This window comes from Mus musculus, chromosome 3 (genome assembly GCF_000001635.26).
Source record: "Mus musculus strain C57BL/6J chromosome 3, GRCm38.p6 C57BL/6J".
Classification (NCBI taxonomy): Eukaryota; Metazoa; Chordata; class Mammalia; order Rodentia; family Muridae; genus Mus; species Mus musculus.
The window spans coordinates 75,619,361-75,640,395 of NC_000069.6; the positions used below are offsets into that span (position 1 = coordinate 75,619,361).

At 38.1% G+C, this 21,035-nt stretch overlaps 1 protein-coding gene across 2 annotated transcripts in view; it reads left to right on the forward strand.

The window, feature by feature from the left end:
• The window catches only part of Serpini1 (serine (or cysteine) peptidase inhibitor, clade I, member 1), an 85,031-nt gene that overhangs the window by 61,868 nt on the left and 2,128 nt on the right, over positions 1-21,035 (forward strand). For both annotated transcript variants that reach the window (NM_009250.3, NM_001357514.1), the window contains exons 6-8: positions 4,499-4,596; positions 18,558-18,644; positions 20,889-20,978. In NM_009250.3, the coding sequence (NP_033276.1) occupies positions 4,499-4,596; positions 18,558-18,644; positions 20,889-20,978 (275 nt within the window). The remainder of the gene's footprint in view (positions 1-4,498; positions 4,597-18,557; positions 18,645-20,888; positions 20,979-21,035) is intronic.

The following is a 21,035-nucleotide window of genomic DNA, read 5'->3' on the forward strand; positions in this document are numbered from 1 at the left end:
CTGGGGTCCAGAAAAATCTCCTGCAGATGTTTTTGAGTTTTAAGTGTTCTCTTCTTTTCTCCTCCTCTTATTTCTCCTTCTTCATCCTCCTTTCACACTTTTCTTCCTATCTTCCCCTTGTTCATCCTCCCTGTCCTCCACATCTTCCTCTTCCATCTCTTCTTCCCCCATCTCCTCCATCTTCTCTTTCTTCCTCCTCTCTCCCTCCTCTCCCCCCCTCCTCCTTAATATTCATTAACGCAGGCATGACCCTACCCAGAGATGTCCATCTACTCTCTGATGTGTTCAGCACTAAATGCTGTATATTGATGAAGGTGATTATAGCTGGAAAGGAAAACCTCTGCCATTATTGGAAGTACTTCCAAACAAGCCACTGTAGTAGGTACTGATATACACTCATGTATAAACAAGAAACAAATCTACTCGAAAACCTCCCTGTGGCAAAAGAGTAAGATACATTCATGGGTTCACTACTGTGACTATTGTTCTCTTCTTGACTGCAACTCAGGCCTCTCAGTGCATCCAAATTTAGCAGCATGCTGTTTCCATTTCCTGGTAGCTATGCTGCATTGACTTACAGCGCTCTTCTCCAGGTACTGTTTACACAGACGTGATGGTCAGCCGTGCCATTAGACCTCCCAGCCTTCCATTGGCTATGGGCTCACAAGCATGATGAATAATTTAAGCTAGAGAGAAAGATATGTTCATTAATAATATATATGTGTGTGTTTGTGTGTTTACAACACTACAGTTCTAGGACTCATTTTATATTAAAATTATTCAAATACAAGTTTGTATATATACTGAATGATGATGAATAAATTAATACATCTAGATTATTAAATTTTATTAATTCATATACATTCCAATTTTAGGAGTTAATATTTAAAGGTTGCATTTTATGTAAATGCATACTTTGTCAAAAAACATAGTTGATGGTTTGCCTTTGTGAATGAAATATATATGTGGACATATATATGTATATATATATGCATATATACATATGCATATATATATATATGTGAAGACTGAATATGAAGACTATATATATACACATACACATAAAATGTTTATACTTTGTTAAAATATAAAATTTGATTTTATATACTTATAAAGTAGGATGTTTTGAACTGTAATATTTAATTACAAATATTAATAATTGAATCAAAATATTACCTAAAGCATAAAGTTGTAAACCATGTAACCCACGTTAAAATTCATCCAGTGATTTTTTTTTCATGAATTTAAATGTTTTTCCTGTAGGAAATTCATAAATAATACAACAAATTCAATACAGTGTTAGTGCTGCCATTATTAAATTCCATAAGCTCAGTGCAGTGTTTTCATAAGTTCTATGAAGATATAAAGTCACTTAGGGGTATTTTAGCAGAATTCTAAATGAGCGCTTAAGAAATATTATATATTCTAACTCATCCACATTCCCTAGAAAATGGGTCCTCCAGGTTATGTCCACTGAGAAACGGAATATGGCAGCAGAAGAAAATTAACATTTCATTTTCTAAGAGTTATTCTTCAATTATGAAGCAGTTTAGCTCACTTGCCTGTTACTAAATTAGGCTCAGCTAATTACCGTGTGTCCGTTTCCTCAGAAATTTTATAAACTTTTCCCTCTCTATGGATGATGCTCGGATTAGAAGCGGAAATAGCTCCATAAGATAAATTTAGGTTTTCTTTTGTAACAGAGTGACTGTGTTGAAACAGGTGTATGTTCTAGTAATCAGTGGTAAAGATCCTCCACATTCTGTAGAGTTAGCATTTGATGAAGGTGGTGGCTTCTGAGCCCCTAAGTGAGCAAAGGTAAAAATGCTTCAAACAGCTAGGTTCTCAGCTTACTCGAGGATAGGTTTAATGTTTCATGTTTTCATGTGGAGATATTATTCTAACAATGAAAGCTTCGTTTTTATAACTATGTTTCTGTGCTACCAGGCTGGTACTTTTAATTTCATTCATACTAGAGTTTCTACGGACATTATGAAATACCAGCCGTCCATCAAGGTTGTAGAGAAGAAGGCTGAGGCTGTGGCTTAGCTGACAGTGCTTGCTTAGCATTCCTGATGCTTTGCGATCTCTTCCTAGCATTGCATGGGCTGGGCATGGTGGCACATGCTTTCAAACCCAGAATTCCAGAGATGGAGCTAATGGATCAGAAGTTCCAAGTCATCTTCAGCGACATATTAAGTTCGAGGCCAGAGATCTATAGGGAATTTAGAAAACTGTAGTCAAAAAGACCTCGGCTACTATCCTCATTTTTTCACCATTAATTTAGAGCAAGTGACTTAGGCTTGTTTTATACTTTGTCTTGTTTTGTTTTGTTTGTTTGTTTGTTTTTTGTAGCCTATAGAAAACAATCCTTTGCTCTGGGGTTGTATGACATCATGATACAAAATAGGGCATGATATGTAAGATGTGTTTAAGGGGGTGATAGTAATACATATTCTAATAGTTTTTACCAAGAGGAGAGAGGTGAACACTATTTTCAGTTGCTTGTAAGGGAAAAAAAAAACAGGAACAGACAACTGAAGATTATTGACAGCTTTTTTATTAACATTGAACAAAAATCATAGTAAAAGCTACATATTAGATACTTTTGCGTTGATATAGGCTTTTGTATTCAGGATATTTCAAACATTAAAATAAAGTAGATCTGAACAATTCTATTTTCACAACAAATATTCATATTATGGTATTAACAACCAATAGAAGTAAAATTTAAAGGAAAACTGTAGTAAATTTCAGTATTTGGATTAGTATGTTTGATATATAGATACTTGTCTTTTATTCTTTTTTTTTTTTTTTTGGAAACATTAGCCTGCCAAAATTATTTTTCCCAGTAATTCCTCTTCATATCTGAGTGTTATTTCAATAGTTATTTCCTTCTAGTTCTTAAAATGTCAGAAACTAGACTAAAATAATGGGCGGTTTTACTTGTCTCATTTAAGACATAAATTGTTACCTAAAAATTCATGCACACCATGTATACTCAGCAAAAGGCAGCATCGGAAAAAGAAAAACATTTCTTCCTGACATATTCTTGTGTTTTTGCTTTTAAAGTATTAAAAATGTTTTCATTTATTAAATTAAAAAGTGCAAGTATGTTCACTCCATTTCTCTTACTAGAGTGACAAATCATATGACTCGTTGATTTAGGGAGAGATTGCATTTCAACCAAAGAAACAATTTATATAACGTTAACATTTTATTTATGGCTATGATAATTGTTTTACTTCTTTTTTACAAAATTGTGCATGATAATTTGAATCATTTGAAAAATAAAAAATCTTTTTTTGTTTTCAAAAGATCATCTGTAATTGTACAAACTTACAGCTTTGAACACATAATATTTACCTAATTTCTATTGATAAATATTTTTTGTGATGACATCATGAAAATATGCTTATTTATGTGCCAGAGTTAAGTATAACCACAATGATGATTTTTTTATAGTAAGAAGTTTCATGGATTTGAAATGCTTATCTTATTAATTGTACAGTTAATTTGACACTTTTTAAAAACTGTCCATGTTAGGTGAGAGATGGAGGGGCAGCATCAATAGGCCAGGTAGATGGGTAGGGGTGATGAAATTAGCAGTTAATTGTTATCAGCTTGAAAAATCATGATTACTACTTACTGTGTCACAATATTTTAAAATTATTGATTCAAGGATTTAAAATTTTTTTTGTATTTAGAGAAGGGTAAGGGGTGGCAAGTGCCTTTACCCACTGAGCCAACTCACCAGTCCTCATTTGTGAGTTTTACATAGGACTTAATGATACTGACCTCAACATTCCTTTAAGCTCTCATGTATTATAGTTCTGTGTCCATAGCAAATATAAATCCTACTGTGTTATCTCACGCTCTTGATCACTCCTCTTTTTTATTGAAAACAATAGTTTTTACAATATATTCTCCTACCCTCAATTCGTCCTAGACTCTCCTCATCCCTCTAGCCACACAGCTCCACCCTCTCTCTAAAAATCACACAAATAAAACCAAGAATCTCTTATTCCTTTCTCTCTCACCTCTCCCCAGAAACCAGAAAAATTAAAATATGCAAGCCAGAGACTAATAAGACAAAAACAAAAACAAAAACCTTTCAGACAACAAAAATGAGACAAAAATATCATTGAATTCAAGTTTCTTTAGTGTTGACCATGACCTGCATATGTTCGATCCAGATGGAGTCTCATAGTTGAGAGGGAGAGTAGGCCCAGGGTCCCACATCTGACCAACAAGCTATCTGTGTAATTGGTATCCCCTTGCAAAGGAAGAACGAATCTTTTCCAATTGTGACTCACAGTTTTGTTTTGTTTTGTGTTTTTAGGCACAATCACATGCTTCTTTCACTCAAAAGTCAGTTTTAGCATAATTTATGCACTACGAAATACACTTTGTCATTAACCCTTATATCTAAACATATATCCTTGTTCCAGGTAAGACGCTGCTGTAACTACAAATTTTCTTCCAATATCTCCACCAGGTTCACTGTGGAACAGGAAATTGATTTAAAAGACATCTTGAAAGCCCTTGGGGTCACTGAAATTTTCATCAAAGATGCAAATTTGACTGCCATGTCAGGTTAGTAATAAATATCAATTAAAATGTTATTCATAAAACGCTCTTCAAGATAATGATGGTCTGTCAATCACTTCTCATGAATTTTTTATACATAAGCATTACTTATCAAATAAATGAAGCAAAAGGCATCTTTACTTATACAAGCTGTAGATACAGTTATAATATGCATATATCCTGGTGTGAGCCATTTTAGTAGATTGCTTTCCAGAATGCTTTGTTTATACTTCTTCATATTCTCCCTCTAATCTTATAGAATACATAATCAATGAATATGCTAATTTAATAGAACATATATCTTACTAGAATAAGTTATATGGGAAAGATGAATTAATACCTCTAGTTGTGAGAAACAAACCAAAGATTCTTTTAAACAGAAGAAAAACTACCCAGTGAGATGTAAAACTTTTCTTAAGTCTTCAGTAAAAAATAATGTTTTTAAAAAGTAATTGTAAAGTATACTAGAAAAAAAAAACCTTGTTAAATTATTGGAGGACAAAGTTAAGTTGTTGGTGACATTAAAGCATTTAAGATCATTAAATAGCTTTGGATATAGTTTTAAGTGATTAACATAAATTTTCCATTGATAAAGGCAACAATAAGCTTAAGCCTAAATAACTAAGGTTATATAATTATGATTTTCTATTTGTTTCTTACAATGGGAATACAAAATCTGTTTTTTTTAATAAGAGAAGACAAATATATATTTAAATGAAATAAAATAAACTTGTAAGGCTTCTTTACAGTCAGTGTAGTTAAACCCAGTACTGCAACTAGAGTGTGAGGCTGTGGGATCCTCCTCATCCATGCCTGTGTTAAGGAAGTAATGTAATTTTCCTCTCCTAAGTAAGCCATCTGCATGAGATCACAGCTTCTGCGCCTCTGCTGAATTCTCGAAATATATTCTCCACTTTGGAATCACTTACATAGGTTACTGTTTGGGGGAAGAGGGAGACAGAGAGACAAGAGAGAGGGAGAGACAGACAGAGAAACACAGGGAGGACCAGGAGAGACAGGAAGACAGAGAAGGATGGATGAATCATAGAGTTCAAAAATCCTAACACTTTCCCTCCAAAAATTTTCTTTAAGCATCACTCAGCCTCTCACAATGAGCTCATATATTTCCGATATATTTGGCAATGTAACTTCTACTTCTCATTCAGGAAGCTTGACACCCTGAGCAACAACATTCTCTAAGAGCCTACTGTATAGATTACTATTTATACAGTATAGATACATGTCTACACAAGACAAATCTGTTTTCCTTTAGTAAATGTTATCAGGGTTCATGTCCCAGTTCCTAGAGATGTAAGCATCTCGTTGGCATAGCTAGGAGGGCCAGACTTGTGGAGATATAAACAATTGCATGGTATCTTTGTACCTGAGTCAGGGACATATTCATAGCTGAAGCACAGCATAAAATCCTAATGCTGCCTTCCTTGTAAATTTAGAACATTTATCTTACTCTACTGGCTGAGTTCCCACTGGATAATTACATTCTGCTTTCTTTACCGTGATTCCTCATTGTCTCCCAAGCATTCAGGCAGATATATTACCTAAATATAACACCTTTTACCACAGAGAGGTTAGCTCTGCTAAGGCAACTCAATCACTGAGGTCAGTGTGACTTATAATTTTAGACATATTTAGGTTCATAAGGTAATATTTCATTGCTTTCTTCTATGACAGAGGTGTAAACCGTAAATGTTTGTTAGGATAGCTTGTAGATTTAGAAAATAATTATTATCTTCCAGAGAATTTCTAATCATGGGTATGCAAAGTGTCTAGTCATTTGATCAAACCTATTAGAGAGAACTGGAACACAGTAAGTGTGTGCTGATACTAAAATGGGTTGAGGGAAGAAGGGATCCAGGTTGGTAGGGTGCATCTTATACACTACAGTTCTTGGGAAGTCAATTATCAACCAAACCAGTGCTAGTCATCCTGAATACCACTCTCTGAAGCAAACCTCTATGCAAAATGAGAATTCTTTGATTGTTAAGTCGGTAGCCAGGCATTGGTGCTTGTCCATGAGATGGGTCTCAAGTTAGGGAAATTATTGGTTGGAATCTCTCTGTTATGACTTTGTTCCTGTATTTCTTGTAGACAAAATAAATTTTGGGTCAACATTTTGTGAGTAGTGTTGCGTCCTTATCCCTTAACTTGGTTAACTTGCTGTAAACATGGTGGAGCTCGTGTCCTTGTGGCATGGTGGGACATCTTTTGGGTATATTCCCAGGAGTGGTATGGCTGGGTCTTCAGATAGAACTTTTCCCAATTTTCTGACAAACCACCAGATTGATTGCCCAGTGGCTGTACAAATTTTCATTCCCACCAGCAACAAAAGAGTGCTCCCTTGTTCCACATCCTCCACAGCATGTGCTATCACTTGAGTTTTGACCATTGCCATTTTGACTGGTGTAAGATGGTATCCCATGGTCATTTTGATTTGCATTTCCCTAATGACAAGGGATGTTCAACATTTCTTTATGTGCTTCACAGCTATTCAAGATTCCTCTTGAAACTTCTTTGTACACCATTTTTAATTGTGTTATTTGGTTTGTTGGTGTTTAAATTCTTAAGTTAGTTATATGTATATGTATATTGGATATTAGTACTCTTTCAGATGTAGGGTTGTTGAAGATCTTTTTTCTAATCTGTAGACTGCTCTTTTGTCCAACTGACAGTGTCTTTGTCCTTACAGAAGCCTTTCAGTTTCATGAGGTCCCACTTACCAATTGTTGATCTTAAAGGCTGAGCCATTTGTGTTGTGCTGTGCTAATGAATTCAAGGCCTTTCTGACTTTCTGTTCTATTAAATGTAGTATATCCGGATTTATGTGGAGGTCCTTGATCCACTTAGACTTGAGTTTTGTGCAGGGTAATAAAAATGGATCTTATTGTATTCTTCTACATGTAGACATCTGGTTAGACCAGCACTATTTGTTGAAGATGCTTCCTTAGTTCCATTGATGATTTTTGGCTTCTTGGTCAAAACTCAAGTATCAGTAGGTGGAGATTATATAATTTTTACTGACCCCCCCAAAAGGACTCAATAAAAATATTTGCATGTGATTAGTTAATATTTTCTACTTTTTTAAGTTTTATGGGGTTGTTAGTGATATATAATATAGATGAAATTTCATGCTGTATCTCTTATTTTCATAAAACAGCGGCTAAGGAGGCAGGCATATAAGAAAAGTGCCATATTTTAAGTTTAAGAAAATCTTACCTCATCCAGAGAAAGAAGCATGAAAAAGTTTTAAAATGTTTGTTTATTTCTTTCTATGTGTAAGGATGTAGAGCTTGAAAGTATAATTTGTGTACCACCTTGCCCACCAATGCCATAAGAAAGTAGCAGAGCCGCTGGGGCTAGAGCTATAAAAAGTTGTTAGCTGCCATGTTGGTGCTAGGAATCAAATCTGGGTACTTTGGAAAGTAACTAGTACTCCTAGCCACTGATCCATGTCTCTGGCTCCAAAGTTTGGAAGGCTTATTGGAGGAAAGAAATAGTAGCCTCATTTAATATAAGAAAGACTGAGAGAACTCTTTTGTCAGAACACAGCGCCCTTTCCACATCAAACCCAGAGAAGAGTCAGTAATAGCTCAAGACCTTCTTTCCCATCACACAAGGAAACAATCCTAGAGGCCAGTGATTTCCCTGAACATCTATAATGCATAGATAGCACCCACACTGACTAACTACCCAATCCTAAATGTCACTAGTGACCAGAGTATGGGAAGTCATAGAGTCGAGAAATCATAATAGGAAGAAGAAAATAAATCAAAAGCCAATTAAGACCCCTTGCAAAAGACTGAAAAGAATAAGTATCAACATCTTTAAGTCTGAATAGAAAGAAGTATTTGAATGCTGAGAATATTTGAGCAACTTAGAAAGAAACAGCATCTCTTGGCTCTAGAATAGGGATATATGTTCCCAGGTGTATTAGTTAGGGTTTAACTGCTGTGAACAGACACCATGACCAAGGCAAGTCTTAATAAAAGAACATTTAATTGGAACTGGCTTACAGATTCAGAGGTTCAGTCCATTATTATCAAGGTGGGTGATGATAATGGTAGTATCCAGGCAGGCGTGGCACAGGGAGAGCTGAGAGTTCTATGTCTTCATCCAAAGGCTGCTAGTGGAAGACTGACTTCCAGGCAACTAGGGTGAGGATCTTATGCCCACACCCACAGTGACACACCCATTCAAACCAGGTCACACCTATTCCAACGAGGCCATACTCCAGGTGATGCCACTCCCTGGTCCAAGGATATACAAACTATCACACCAGGTGAGAGAGGAATGTTCATTTCATTGTTATTTTTACCTACATGCATGTGTGATGGTGTGTGTGTGTGTGTGTGTGTGTGTGTGTGTGTGTGTGTGTGTGATAGTGTGTGTATGTATGTGTGTGTTGGTAAGCATTCTCATGCAAATATGAACCCTGTGTGTCCTTCTCTTTTCCTTTCCATCTTTTAAGAAAGGATCTCTCACTGAATCTAGCCATTGTCATTTGGGCTAGACTGGCTGCCCAGTGTGCCTCAGGGATCCATCTGTCTCTTCTTAGAGCTGGGATGGTCGTGTATTGTGCCACAATTGCCTTTTTCACATGGGAACTAGGGATCAGAACTTAGGTCTCCATGATTCTATGGCTGCACTTTACCCATAGAACCATCTAACCTGACTGAAAGTTTTGTTTCTTACAGATCTTAATACCGTTTGTAATATTACCTTGTGCATGTGTTACTTTGTCGACAAAATATTTTTAATATTAAAAAAATCTATTTAAACAACCAGTTAATAGTATAGTCAACCTGTAAATTTGAAAGCATTCAAAGAACTATCCATCGTTGTTGTAAAATGCGAGATACTTAAGGGATGGATGAAAAGGAAAACAAACTCATTTTGCATCAGGAGAAACAAGTGACTGGAAATCTCTTGCTAAGCTCCTGGCGGAGGCGCCTTCATTTTTATACCTTTGAATCCACTCTTGTTTAGATGCTTATAACTGCTGCCTTAGGCTCCTTCAGTAACCTGCTAAATGGTTTCCAATCTCTCTCCAATCTTCCATTGCCAAGATTAATCACCTTAGCACTCACTCTCAGGTCACTGCGGCACCCGCTCAAAACCTTTCCTTTGTCGTTAGTATTGCCTGTTCCACCAAAAAAAAAAAAAATCTCACACTTCTCTCTCAAGTTCTACTTAGCCTATGTTCTGGTGACTCTGAACAGTTGCTCTGCACCTCCTATCTCCCCAGGTCCTCCCATCTGGGAAATCTCTTCCATTTGAATTGAACATCACCTCCAGATATCCCAAACATCATCAAGCCACAGAGATTACACCAGCTAGGTGCAGTCACTCATTAAGTCCCCGGTATTTTATGTTCCTCTTTGCTGTGCATCACACATCTTATTTCATATGTATGTTACCTTATGCATCTAGTATCCCAGGTAGAATATAAATGTCCCAAAGTTTGGTTGTGACACATGTTTCCTCAGTGCCCATCAATTTAACTTGCTCAATATTCAATGGATACAAATGTGAATGAGGTAGGCTGTTCAATATTCATTATGTTGACTTCTTCATCTCAATTTGATAGCTATTGCTTCCGATGCTAAATTCCATTAACATAAAGCACTGTAAAGACTCATACAATAAACATGGAATGTACTAAGAATCATTTTCTTCTCGGGTTCCATTTAAAATGCTTAGACAGTTGCAGCCAGGATCCTTGTATAGAGGAGGGCTATTTTTATAATAGAAATGAATGACATTTGGATTAATAGGTAATCTTCTTGGATGGCATAAGGGGCCAGAAAAAGAGACTACTAAATCCTTCAGCATAAAGTACAAGCTTTAATAAAGAAGCCAATAAAATAAAGGACTTAAAAAGACACAGTGAAAGGCATATTCAGGTCAAAAGCAAGCACTGTAGATTGATGCTGGCCCAGCTCCTGTATCCTTCCCCCTTCTTCTTTCTCCTTGCATTGTAAGCCAGAGGGCTTGTTTCTCTTTCGCTGCCACAGCTCAACTTCTTCTATTCCTACATTTTTACCTGACCATTATAAAAGTGAATATGATCTACCTGCCCAAATGTATTTGCTTTAATTATCTCTTCACTAGTGTTATCTAAACTCAAAGTGAACATATGCCATTATTTCTGGACAAGGCTGTGGCTCTCTGACATCATGGTCAAAACTCATCACATGAGACGGTTTGTCTGCTGCTCTCCCGCTTCCTCCTAATCCACACTCCTGGGAGACCTTCAAGTCATTCCTGCCATTTCTCTCACTTTGTAACTGCAGTACTGTGTCGAATGACCTTGCCTCCTTCTCTTTGACTCCTCTGCTTATTCTTCCAGAACCAGCCCAGCTGTCACCCTTTGCCTGGCATCCCTCTCTCTTTCTAGGCAGTTTCCTTCTCTTCACCTGGAACCTGGTAGGGCTTCACACCTAAATCTGTCACCTTGTTTCTTCACCTTTCGCTTGGACTGTCTTGTTTAGACACTTGCCCCAGAGCTACAAGCTGTTTCAAAACTTGTGACTGTGAGAAGGTCATTCTTTCTTCAGAGATCAGCATGGTGCTGGCATAGCATGGAAGATGGGTAAAGAGGTGTAGGGAGCCTCCCAATGGATGCTGCCTGGATTTATATGAGGCTGCTTCACCCTGCTCCCCACTCGGTCTGCTTCCCATACTCAAGCCTAAACATGCTCTGTTTGATTGTCTCTGCAGTGCTTTCACCTGCACCTTCAGGTCTTCACCTGGCTGGTTCCTTTATATTTCCTGGGTCTCAGGTCCTATGTACCGTCCCATCTTTTCTTACCTAACACTCTTCCAAGTAGATGCTCCCACTGCCCCTGTCACCTACCAACATGCTGTCTTACATTGTCTGCTCAGGTATATGAACCACATCTGGAAATCATGGTAATTTATGGATTTTCTTTATTAGTGTTCTTTTATTAATGCCCACCTGCCTTCCTAAGGAAGGGGCTGCTAAGTGTTTTTAGTATGCTAGCGTATACAGTAGCTACTCAGTATATGAATGAACAAATAGTGAATACTTTTGCTTCTGGCACAAAATCTGAATGAAAACAAGCATTGTTCTAATCTAGAAGTCAGACTCTGGGAAATGTTTCTAAAGTTTTATGGGTGGTGATGAAGCTTAAAATAGGAGTGCCTAGAGGCGCCTTTTTCTAGAGTTCTGCTATGATGCTCCCTCCCTTCATTTGTTATTTTAAGTCTGCCCTTGGTGACGCAGAAGTCTATTTAAATTGGGCTGTATTCAGAAACAGTGCCACAAAGGAAGTAGAGGCCAACACTTGTCTGATGGCCACCCTGCCAGCAGGATATGATCCTCAGATGCTCAGAGTCTTGGTGCCCTACACAACAAGTCAAATGAAGTGCTTGCTCAATAAATATTAGCTCAGTTATTGAATGGATGCCTTAGTGCTTTGTCCTGCTTTCTTCACGAGGGTTTGGTTTTCTGCCCAGCTCCTCTCTGGATAACTTAGGGTTTGCTGGCTTTTTCCCACTTATCCATTGCAAAATGTCTGGGTCCTGGCAGCCAGGAGGAAAGTAGAACCAACCGAACCTTTGAACAGCAGTACCTGCAGTGGTCAGAAGAGAAGGCTGTTTGGGGCCCAAGTGCTGACATTACAAAGAAATACGTTTAAAAAAAAAAAAAAGAAAGAAAAGAAACCAAAATTTGTAGACTTGAGAGATAACAGTCCTCGACACGTAAGTATGAGAACCTAAGTTCAATCCCTAGAATGTTCATTAAAAAGCCAGGCTGGCAGTGCTAAGTGGGGGAGGGGTAGAGCCAGATCCCTAGGGCTCTCTGGTTAGCCAGACTAGACCAATTAGTGAGCTCCAAGCCACTGAGAGACTTTGTCTCATAAAATAAGGTATATAGCTGGGGGGGGGGGGGGGGGGGTCAACACCTATGATTGAGCCCTGATGTCTTTTATGTGCATGCATATACATCCATACAAAAACTTATACCCACATGAATGCACACATACATGTACTCAAACATACATTCCCACAAAATAGTATCCCTTTGCTTTGCTTTGCTTTACTTGCTGAAAAAAAAAATCACAGTAAAAAGAAATTCTTCAGTACTCCTTATATTCTAATTGAATGCATTTCATACCTGAGTGTATTATTGGTGTAGGACAATGTGCTAGATGGAGTTGAGATGAATAGAACAGGAGAGATGCAGTCCCTTGGGTGCCATATGTCCTGGCAGGACAGAGGGCTCCTTATTGTCATACAATATCACAGGATGAAGTCCAAGTTGTTACCCTCCACCACCACCCAATCTGCCTTCCCACAGTTTCTCATCCCATTCTTCCTCCCCCTGTCTCCAAGAGGATGCCACCTACCCCCACCCCTTCAAGGCCTCCCCAGTCCTTGGGGCCTCAAGTCTCTCGAGGGTTAGGCACATCTTCTCTTACTGAGGCCAAACCAGGCAGTCCTCTGCTGTAAATATGTCCGGGGCCTCATATCAGCTGGTGTATGCTGCCTGGTTGGTGTCTCAGTGTCTGAGAGATCTCGGGTTTCCAGGTTAGTTGAAACTGTTGGTCCTCCTATAGGGTCGCCCTCATTCTCAGCTTCTTCCAGCTTTTCCCTAATTCAACCACAGGGGTCCCTGACTTCAGTGCATTGGGTGTGTGTAAGTATCTATTTCTGCCTCAGTCAGCTTCTTGTTGGGCCTCTCAGAGAACAGCTATGCTAGGCTCCTGTCTGTAAGCATATCATAGCATCAGTAATAGTGTCAGGCCTTGGAGCCTCCCCTTGAGAGTTGGGTCTGTCACTGTACCTCCTTTCCCTCAGTCTCTTCTCCATTTTTGTCCCTATAGTTCTTTTAAACAGAAACAATTCTTGGTCAGAGATTTTGACTATGAGATGGCAACCCCATTTCTCCTCTTAATGTGCTGTCTTTCTACTGGAGGAGGACTCTAAAAGTTCCTTCTCCCAACCACTGTGCATTTCATCTGAGGTCCCTCCCTTCGAGTCCTGAGAGTCTCTCATGTCCCAGGTCTCTGGTACTTTCTAGGGGTTCCCTCACTTTCTACCCCGTAGGTTGCATATCACCATTATTTTTAAACTTGATGCAATTTTTAGGTCTTTTAAAGCATGTGACTTCTCTGCTTTTTCCCCCTCTCTTATTGCTCTTGTCTTGGAACTTTTAGTTTGTATTAATATGATGCATTTTTATAATAAAAATAAACCTTATAGGCATAATTGTGAGTGAAACTGTGGCCATGGTGTCCATGTGTTGTCACGAAAAGGTGACACCCAGACAGTCTTACATTATGAGAGAACCAGGACCTCTCAAACAATGGCTGAATCTTATGCAGCATAGTGTGTTGGGTTAATGCTAGAAAATAACCCATCAGCAGAAATACTCCCTATTCAGGAGTTCACTTTTTAGACCCATCTGTATGCCAGATGCTAGAAGTGCTCAGCTGAATAGCATAGCCATTGCCTTAAGGAAGGTGGCAGGCAGTCCAGGAGGAGACAGACATTAATGCAAGTATAATACATGAAAAGGCTTTATAGAATCAGTTTCTGAGTCCATGGGAAAAGAATGTCCAGGTCTAATTTAAAGATACAAGAATCAGAGGAAACCAAGAGAAGTCTCCCCAGGGGGTAGTATCTGAGCCTTAGGGGGGCAAAGGCCAAGGAGGATGTGGGAAAGCGAAGCAGGAGTGAAGATGGAGCCGGTTTTTAACCAGATGATGTGCAGCTCAGAGCACAGGACAGAATGTGGAATGAATATGAATCTAGAGACTGCCTGTGGCAGTGCTGGGACATAGGCAAATGGGAAATAGCCCTGAGGGTGAGGCAGCAGGCAGAGGGGCGGAGGGGAGGAGGAGATGGCAAAGAGTCTGCTGTAAATCGGTTTACATTTGCATGGGATGCTCCCATGCAGAAAGGTTTCCTGTGAGCTGTGCAAGCTGTGCAGCCTTCCCCTCCCCTTGCTCTGATACACTGTGACAGCCCCTGCAACTTAGGAAATGGTGACTTGTATATGTCACTCCTGGGTTTAATTTAAAACTTGGATTTTTAGCTGGCATAAATAATAGAAAAATGAAATAGAAAAATCATGTACCATGTAAATTTTCAAATACACATATGGACCTTTTAATATCTTAAAAATTTTAAATTCTCAATTACATTCATTTACTTATTTGAGGAGGACACGCACATGCCACCGTGCACAGGAGAAAGACAGGGACAACCTGTGAGTCAGGGTTCTCCTTCCATCCTGTGTGTCCTGGGGATTGAACTTCGGTCATTAGGCTTAGGGGCCAAGCACCTTTATCTACTGTGCAGTCTTGCCAACGCTAAAATCTTTTATAAAATTAGTCATTTATTATTATTTGCGCACATGTATATGCTAGTTCAGGGTGTATGGAAGTATGGAAGGAATATGAATCTAGAGAGCATGGTGATAAAGACTTTGTGGAGCAACTTCTCTTCTTCCACCTTTATTCGAGTTCCAGGGAGTAAACTCAAGTCATTAGGCTTATCTGGGCCATTTGGTTGGCCCTTGATTAATGATGAAATCAGGCTAAACACATCTATCTCCTTAAACATTTATTCATTTTTTTGGTAAAAATACAAAACAACAACAACAACAACTACTACAACAAACCTTTGGAAATGTGTCAGTGTAGTCTTTTGAAATGTACAGCATGGTATCACCTACAGTTAACAACCCTGACTCCTATTTAACTGTCAGTTACTGTCCACCCATCAACCTTTCCCTATCCCTCCAGCACTTAGACGCGGGCCACGTGAAAGGGGGTCATGTTTTCCTTATTTCCAAGTGTCTAATTGCGTATATTAGGATGGATCTAAGAGTTACTACAGAACTATCATTCTGTGTCTTTGTAAACTCCCCATTAAAGTATTTGAGTGGGGCTTGGCTGTTAGGGTGGGCATTCATTGCCCCAGGACCTGGGTTCTATTGCTCTTGCATGCAGGGCCATAATTGTCTTGATTTATGACCTTCCATTGTCTAACAGGATGAAAAGATCAGAATTTGAAAATAGTTATCAGCTAACTGCTAGATTGTTTATCCATCTCATGTCCTTTGGTTTCATGTGTTTGGTTTACCAACTAAGATATCTGATTAATCAAATGGTTTATATTTCCCCTTTTGTTAAATAAAAGCAAAAGGGATTTAAGAGAGATAATTATACTTGATAATTCACATAAAATTTGGTTGCATTTTTATATTTCTTACAGTCATCAAATGTGTTTTGGAGGACAATGTAATATATGAAACAGGGTATTTAATAATGTGATAATTATTTCTAACTATAATCTAAGGAAATGTATCCCTATTAGGTGTATATTCATAGATGTCATTGTTAGATTCCTTGATGATTATTCAGAATAACCAGGTGATGTTTACCAGACATACCAAAACAAGGTAGTTAGCATTGTCCTCCATGTATAGAAGATAATTATGTTTTTGAAAACTTGAAGGAAAATGGAAAACAGGTTAGAGTTAATTATAAGTTCTTCAGTCTAATGGTAAATCAACTGTGGGTTTTTTCTTGTGTTTTGTTTCTGTATGCCTTTGCGTGTGTGTGTGTGTGTGTGTGTGTGTGTGTGTGTGTGTGTGTGTGTGTGTTTCTGTGTGTATTCAGGTGTACATGAGTGTTTATGTACACATTTGTACTAGTGTATGCAGAGGCCAGAGGTCAACATCAGGTTTCTTCATCAGCTCTTCTCCACATTATCCTTTTGAGACAGGATCTCCTTAGCTGGGCCAGTGTGGCTGGCCAGGGAGGTGCATTGCTCCTCCTGCACTGTGTCCCACCATGCTTGCCTTCTCAATGGGTGCTTGGGATCTGAATTGAGGTCAGGTGTTTGTGGCAGGCAGTTTGCCAACCTAGCCATCTGCCCAACCCTTTGCATATTTGTACCTTGTACAAATGGTGCTAGATAGCAACAACCCAGTTATTTATCTGCACTTTAACTCAGACCTCCTAGAATTGAAGAAATGGGAAGACCTGTGTAGAGCAGAACACACTTGAATAATCCTTTGTCCTGCTGTCTGCGATTCTCCTTGTTCACCAGTACTTGGCAGGTGTTTTATGGTTCTTTTTGTTTTCATCTTGGAGAAGAGTTGACAACTCGAAGCTGGAAGAAATTTTGTAGTTTCCTAGGTTCTTCACAACAAAATGTCACAGCTTGTGCAACTTAGTCTTTCCAAGGAAGAACTTCCAAGTTGGTTTTCAAATAACTAATGGTCAGCCTTGAACTCACATCTATATGAGTAACATTATACAGTCTTAGTAGATGCTATTTATGTATTTAAGAATATATATATGCATATATATACATATATATAAATTATATAGTTATATATATATATAACAGAAGTTTTAAAATATGAATTTGAAAGACCAAGGGAGGTATATGGGAGGATTGGATAAGGAAAATGAAAGGGGAAAATTATTTGTATATTGTGTGTCTATGTGTGTGTGTGTGTATATTTATATATCTCTTCTCCTTTTTCTTCCCACCTTCTTCCTCACTCCCTTACATTCATTCCTCCTCCGTTTTCCTTCAGAAAAGGATTGGAGGATTGTCATATTCTGAGGCCTCCTTCCTTGGCTTATAGATGACAGCTTCTCTACTTATCTTCACACATACATTAGTTATGTTTCTCCAGAGATTCAAGACATGTGTGTGCATATATGTGTGTATAAATGTGTCTAAACAATATATGTTTTAGGTGTGTGTTTATAGATAGATAATTTTATGTTTTATGGGAGATGGATAGTTATATGGCTAAATCAATGGAGAAGAGGGGGTGGTAAAGGTAGATGGTAGATAGAAAATAGGTTTATTTCTGGCAATTGACCCACATATTGTGAGTTATAGTTGAGGGCAAAGCAATCTGCTGGCTGAATTCTTCCTTGCTATAAGCAAGAGATGTCTTTGTTCTGATACTACTTCTTCAGCTGATTGGCTGAGACCCACCCACAGTGGGAAAGCAAACTACTTTATTAAAAATGCATCAATTTAAACATTAACTTGCATACAAAAATAGGCTCCCAGAAATATCCAGATCTAGTTCCGGTATCTAAGCACGAAAGCTTGGAGAAACTGACACATGGAACTGAACACCGCACCTCCACTGTCCTCTGGAGCTATCTTAGTTCCAAGTCCCCTTGCTGAGTGGAGACTGGTTGTACTTGATCAGAGTCCTTTCTAATGACTTCATTTTAAGATCTGATTTTCAATATGGTCATGTATTGATTTCTGTGGGATCTGAGCATATGAATGTTTAGGGATCATAAATATACCTCAACTGGCATGAATTTCAAAGTAAGCAGAAAGACAATTCAATGTACAAAATGTTCTTCCTTTTATTAAAAAAATATGTATTTTCAATCAGATAAGACAATAAACCAAACTTGAATGCTATTTTATATTTTTCTTTTTCACATTTCTACAGTCCAGATGTCAGTTTTAGTTTTTCTTGTTAATGTCATCTATGTTATTATAAAAATTATTGTTTGAGAAGTCAATAACCTTATTTCTGGATCTTCACCAGTTTCCATTGTATACTTCTTATTTCAACTTAGAGAGCAATAAGTAATGTATTTTTACTTTGAATTATAAAATCATTCGAATTCAATATTAAAGGCCGAGTTTCTGCCCCCTACTCCCAGAAATAAAGGAAAAGACAAATAAACACTGAGAAATTACTGAAGGAAAGAAAGGAGTAAATTAATAAATAGTTATAAAATGAGAGCAAATTTGAAACCACACCATTGCTAGTTCTCCTGTGCCGTAAGTAAAATCTGTCATCATCATCATCTTGGTTTTTGTATCAGTATCTTGGTTTCTCAGAGCTCTCAAACTTACTTACCCTCGGTGTCAAATATTTCTTTGTGTCTGTCACTAATGACCTAATTTCTTCTTTTCAGATAAGAAAGAGCTGTTCCTCTCCAAAGCTGTTCACAAGTCCTGCATTGAGGTTAATGAAGAAGGGTCAGAAGCCGCTGCAGCCTCCGGTAGATACCAAGCCATTTTCTGAATGCTTCTGACTCCTTGTAAATTTATATTTTTAAACATTCTTATGTGGAAATGGAGATCCCTTTCTGAAACCATACTAAAGAGGCCACTGTTTTCCAAGTCAGTCAAGCAGATTTTAAAGCAGCCAGAATGTTCTCAATAGAATGTGAAATGTATGATAGATCCATGCCTAACTTCCCAACGAGGCACCACACAGTGGCAGTTCTAAGAGAAGATCCTCCTGCAGAAATGTTTCCATAAACCATTTTTTAATATTCTCCTAATGTATATTCAAGCATTGTCTGTGGAAAGTTGGTTTTGAAAAATTAAGCATACAAATAAGAATTGATAGATATAAAAATACTTTTAAGTACTTTTAAATAATAATAATACTCAAAAGAAAATAATTTTGGTTTTTTGTTTTTTTTTGTTTTTTGTTTGTTTGTTTGTTTTGGGGTTTTTTTGAGACAGAATATTAGTGTTGCCCACACTTCCCTAAAATGCCCTCTATAGAGCAGAATGGCCTGGAACTCAGAAATCGGCCTGACCTACCAAGAGTGCTAGGATTAAAGGCATGTACCACCACTGCCCGGCTAAGAAAATAATTTCAAATTATCAATTTTTAAATGGACATATATTCCACTTCCAGATTGTAGTAGCTGATTGTCCTTCATCATTTTTGTATGTGATGGATACATATTCATGTGTGCACACATTGGTATATATGTGTTAGAGGGTGAGGCAGAGGTGGACATTAAGTGGCTTTCTCAGTAACTATCCATCTTATTTTCTTGTGACAATTTTTTTCTGTGAATCTAGCGCTTACCAATTCTGTTAGACTAGCGGGCCAACCAGCCTCAAGAGTCTCTCTACTTCCCCAACACTGAGTTAAAATATGCCCCAGCCTACCATGTCTCACTTTTTACATGATGCAAAGGATCTTCTGCATTTTACGTGGATACTCAGGTCTTCATATTGGTGGGACAGAAACTTTATTGATGGAGCCTTTACCCAGCTTCACCCTTGATCATTCTAATGGTTGTGATTTCCCTAGATAACCAGGACTTCTATTCCCTGCTTCCCCTTACTGATTTTAGGATTACTTCCATTAAGTGTTAAACAGATACAATCAAATTTAGTAAAGGTTTCTGCTGCATGGTGGTATATTAGCTTACTGGCATGATTATTTATAACCCCCATCAGTGCTAACAATGCTTTCAAGAGGATAAGGAAGCAGACATTAGTTTATAGAAAAGAAAAAACTATTAAAATTATCTGACAACCAAGCAGACTATAGCAAATAAGTAGGAACCTGAGTATCCCGCTTCTCTGGCTGCTGAGTTTTCTTTTATTATCCCATAGAACGTCACTGTACACTTCCTACAGACAACACAAATACTTTTAAAATATGAAAGACTCCCTTAAATTTGGCAATCTTTTCTTTCTTCTTCCCCTTAATTGAAAAGACATTTTGATTAAAATACAAACATTTGTCCTAGACTAACATTTTTACAACAGGAAGAATAAATCATGCCATTATCTTGGTTGGTGTAGATGGAAGAAATGACTTGTATAGGGTTGGTTTTTTTTTTTCTTTAATATATCAAGTATAAATGTTAATGCCATGTGGAAGAAATGGGGGAAAGATTGAGGAACCTGAAGGGCATAAGAACTCCTCAGCAAGACCAACAGAGTCAACTAACCTGGACCCTAGGGGGCTCCCAGACACTGAAAAACAAATCAGAGAGCATACAAGGGCTGGGCCCAGGTACCAACCTCACACAGACACAAGTAGCAGACGTGAAGCTTGGTCTTCATGTGGGTCTCCCAACAAGAAGAGTGGGGGCTGGTCTTTGACTCTATGACCTGCCTGTCCTGTTTCTAACATTACAGGCTGCCTTGTCTGCTTCTCAGTCAGAGAAGATATGCCTAGTTCTGCAGTGACTTGACATGCCAGGGTGGGTTGGGACCCAGGGAAGCCTCCAAGTACTCAAAAATGAAGAAGAGGGTGGTAGAGGGTGGGACCGTGTGAACAGGGACTGGGAAGAAGAGGGTCTTCAATCGGGATATAAAGTGAGTCAATAAATTAATGGGAAAAAATGTTAAGACATTTCTTCCTTAAAACCCCTGCTTTCTGCAGATTGTTGCTTTTTCATTAACTGGCTAGACTTAAGGGTTTTTTTTAAAGTTCTTGTGAGTCTGCACATCCATAGACATGTAATTACTTTCTCTCTGCACCATAGGAATGATTGCGATTAGTAGGATGGCTGTGCTGTACCCTCAGGTTATTGTCGACCATCCATTTCTCTATCTTATCAGGAACAGGAAATCTGGTAAGTGTTTTATGTGAATACAACATTATTTCACAAGCCACAAAGAAGCTATTTTTA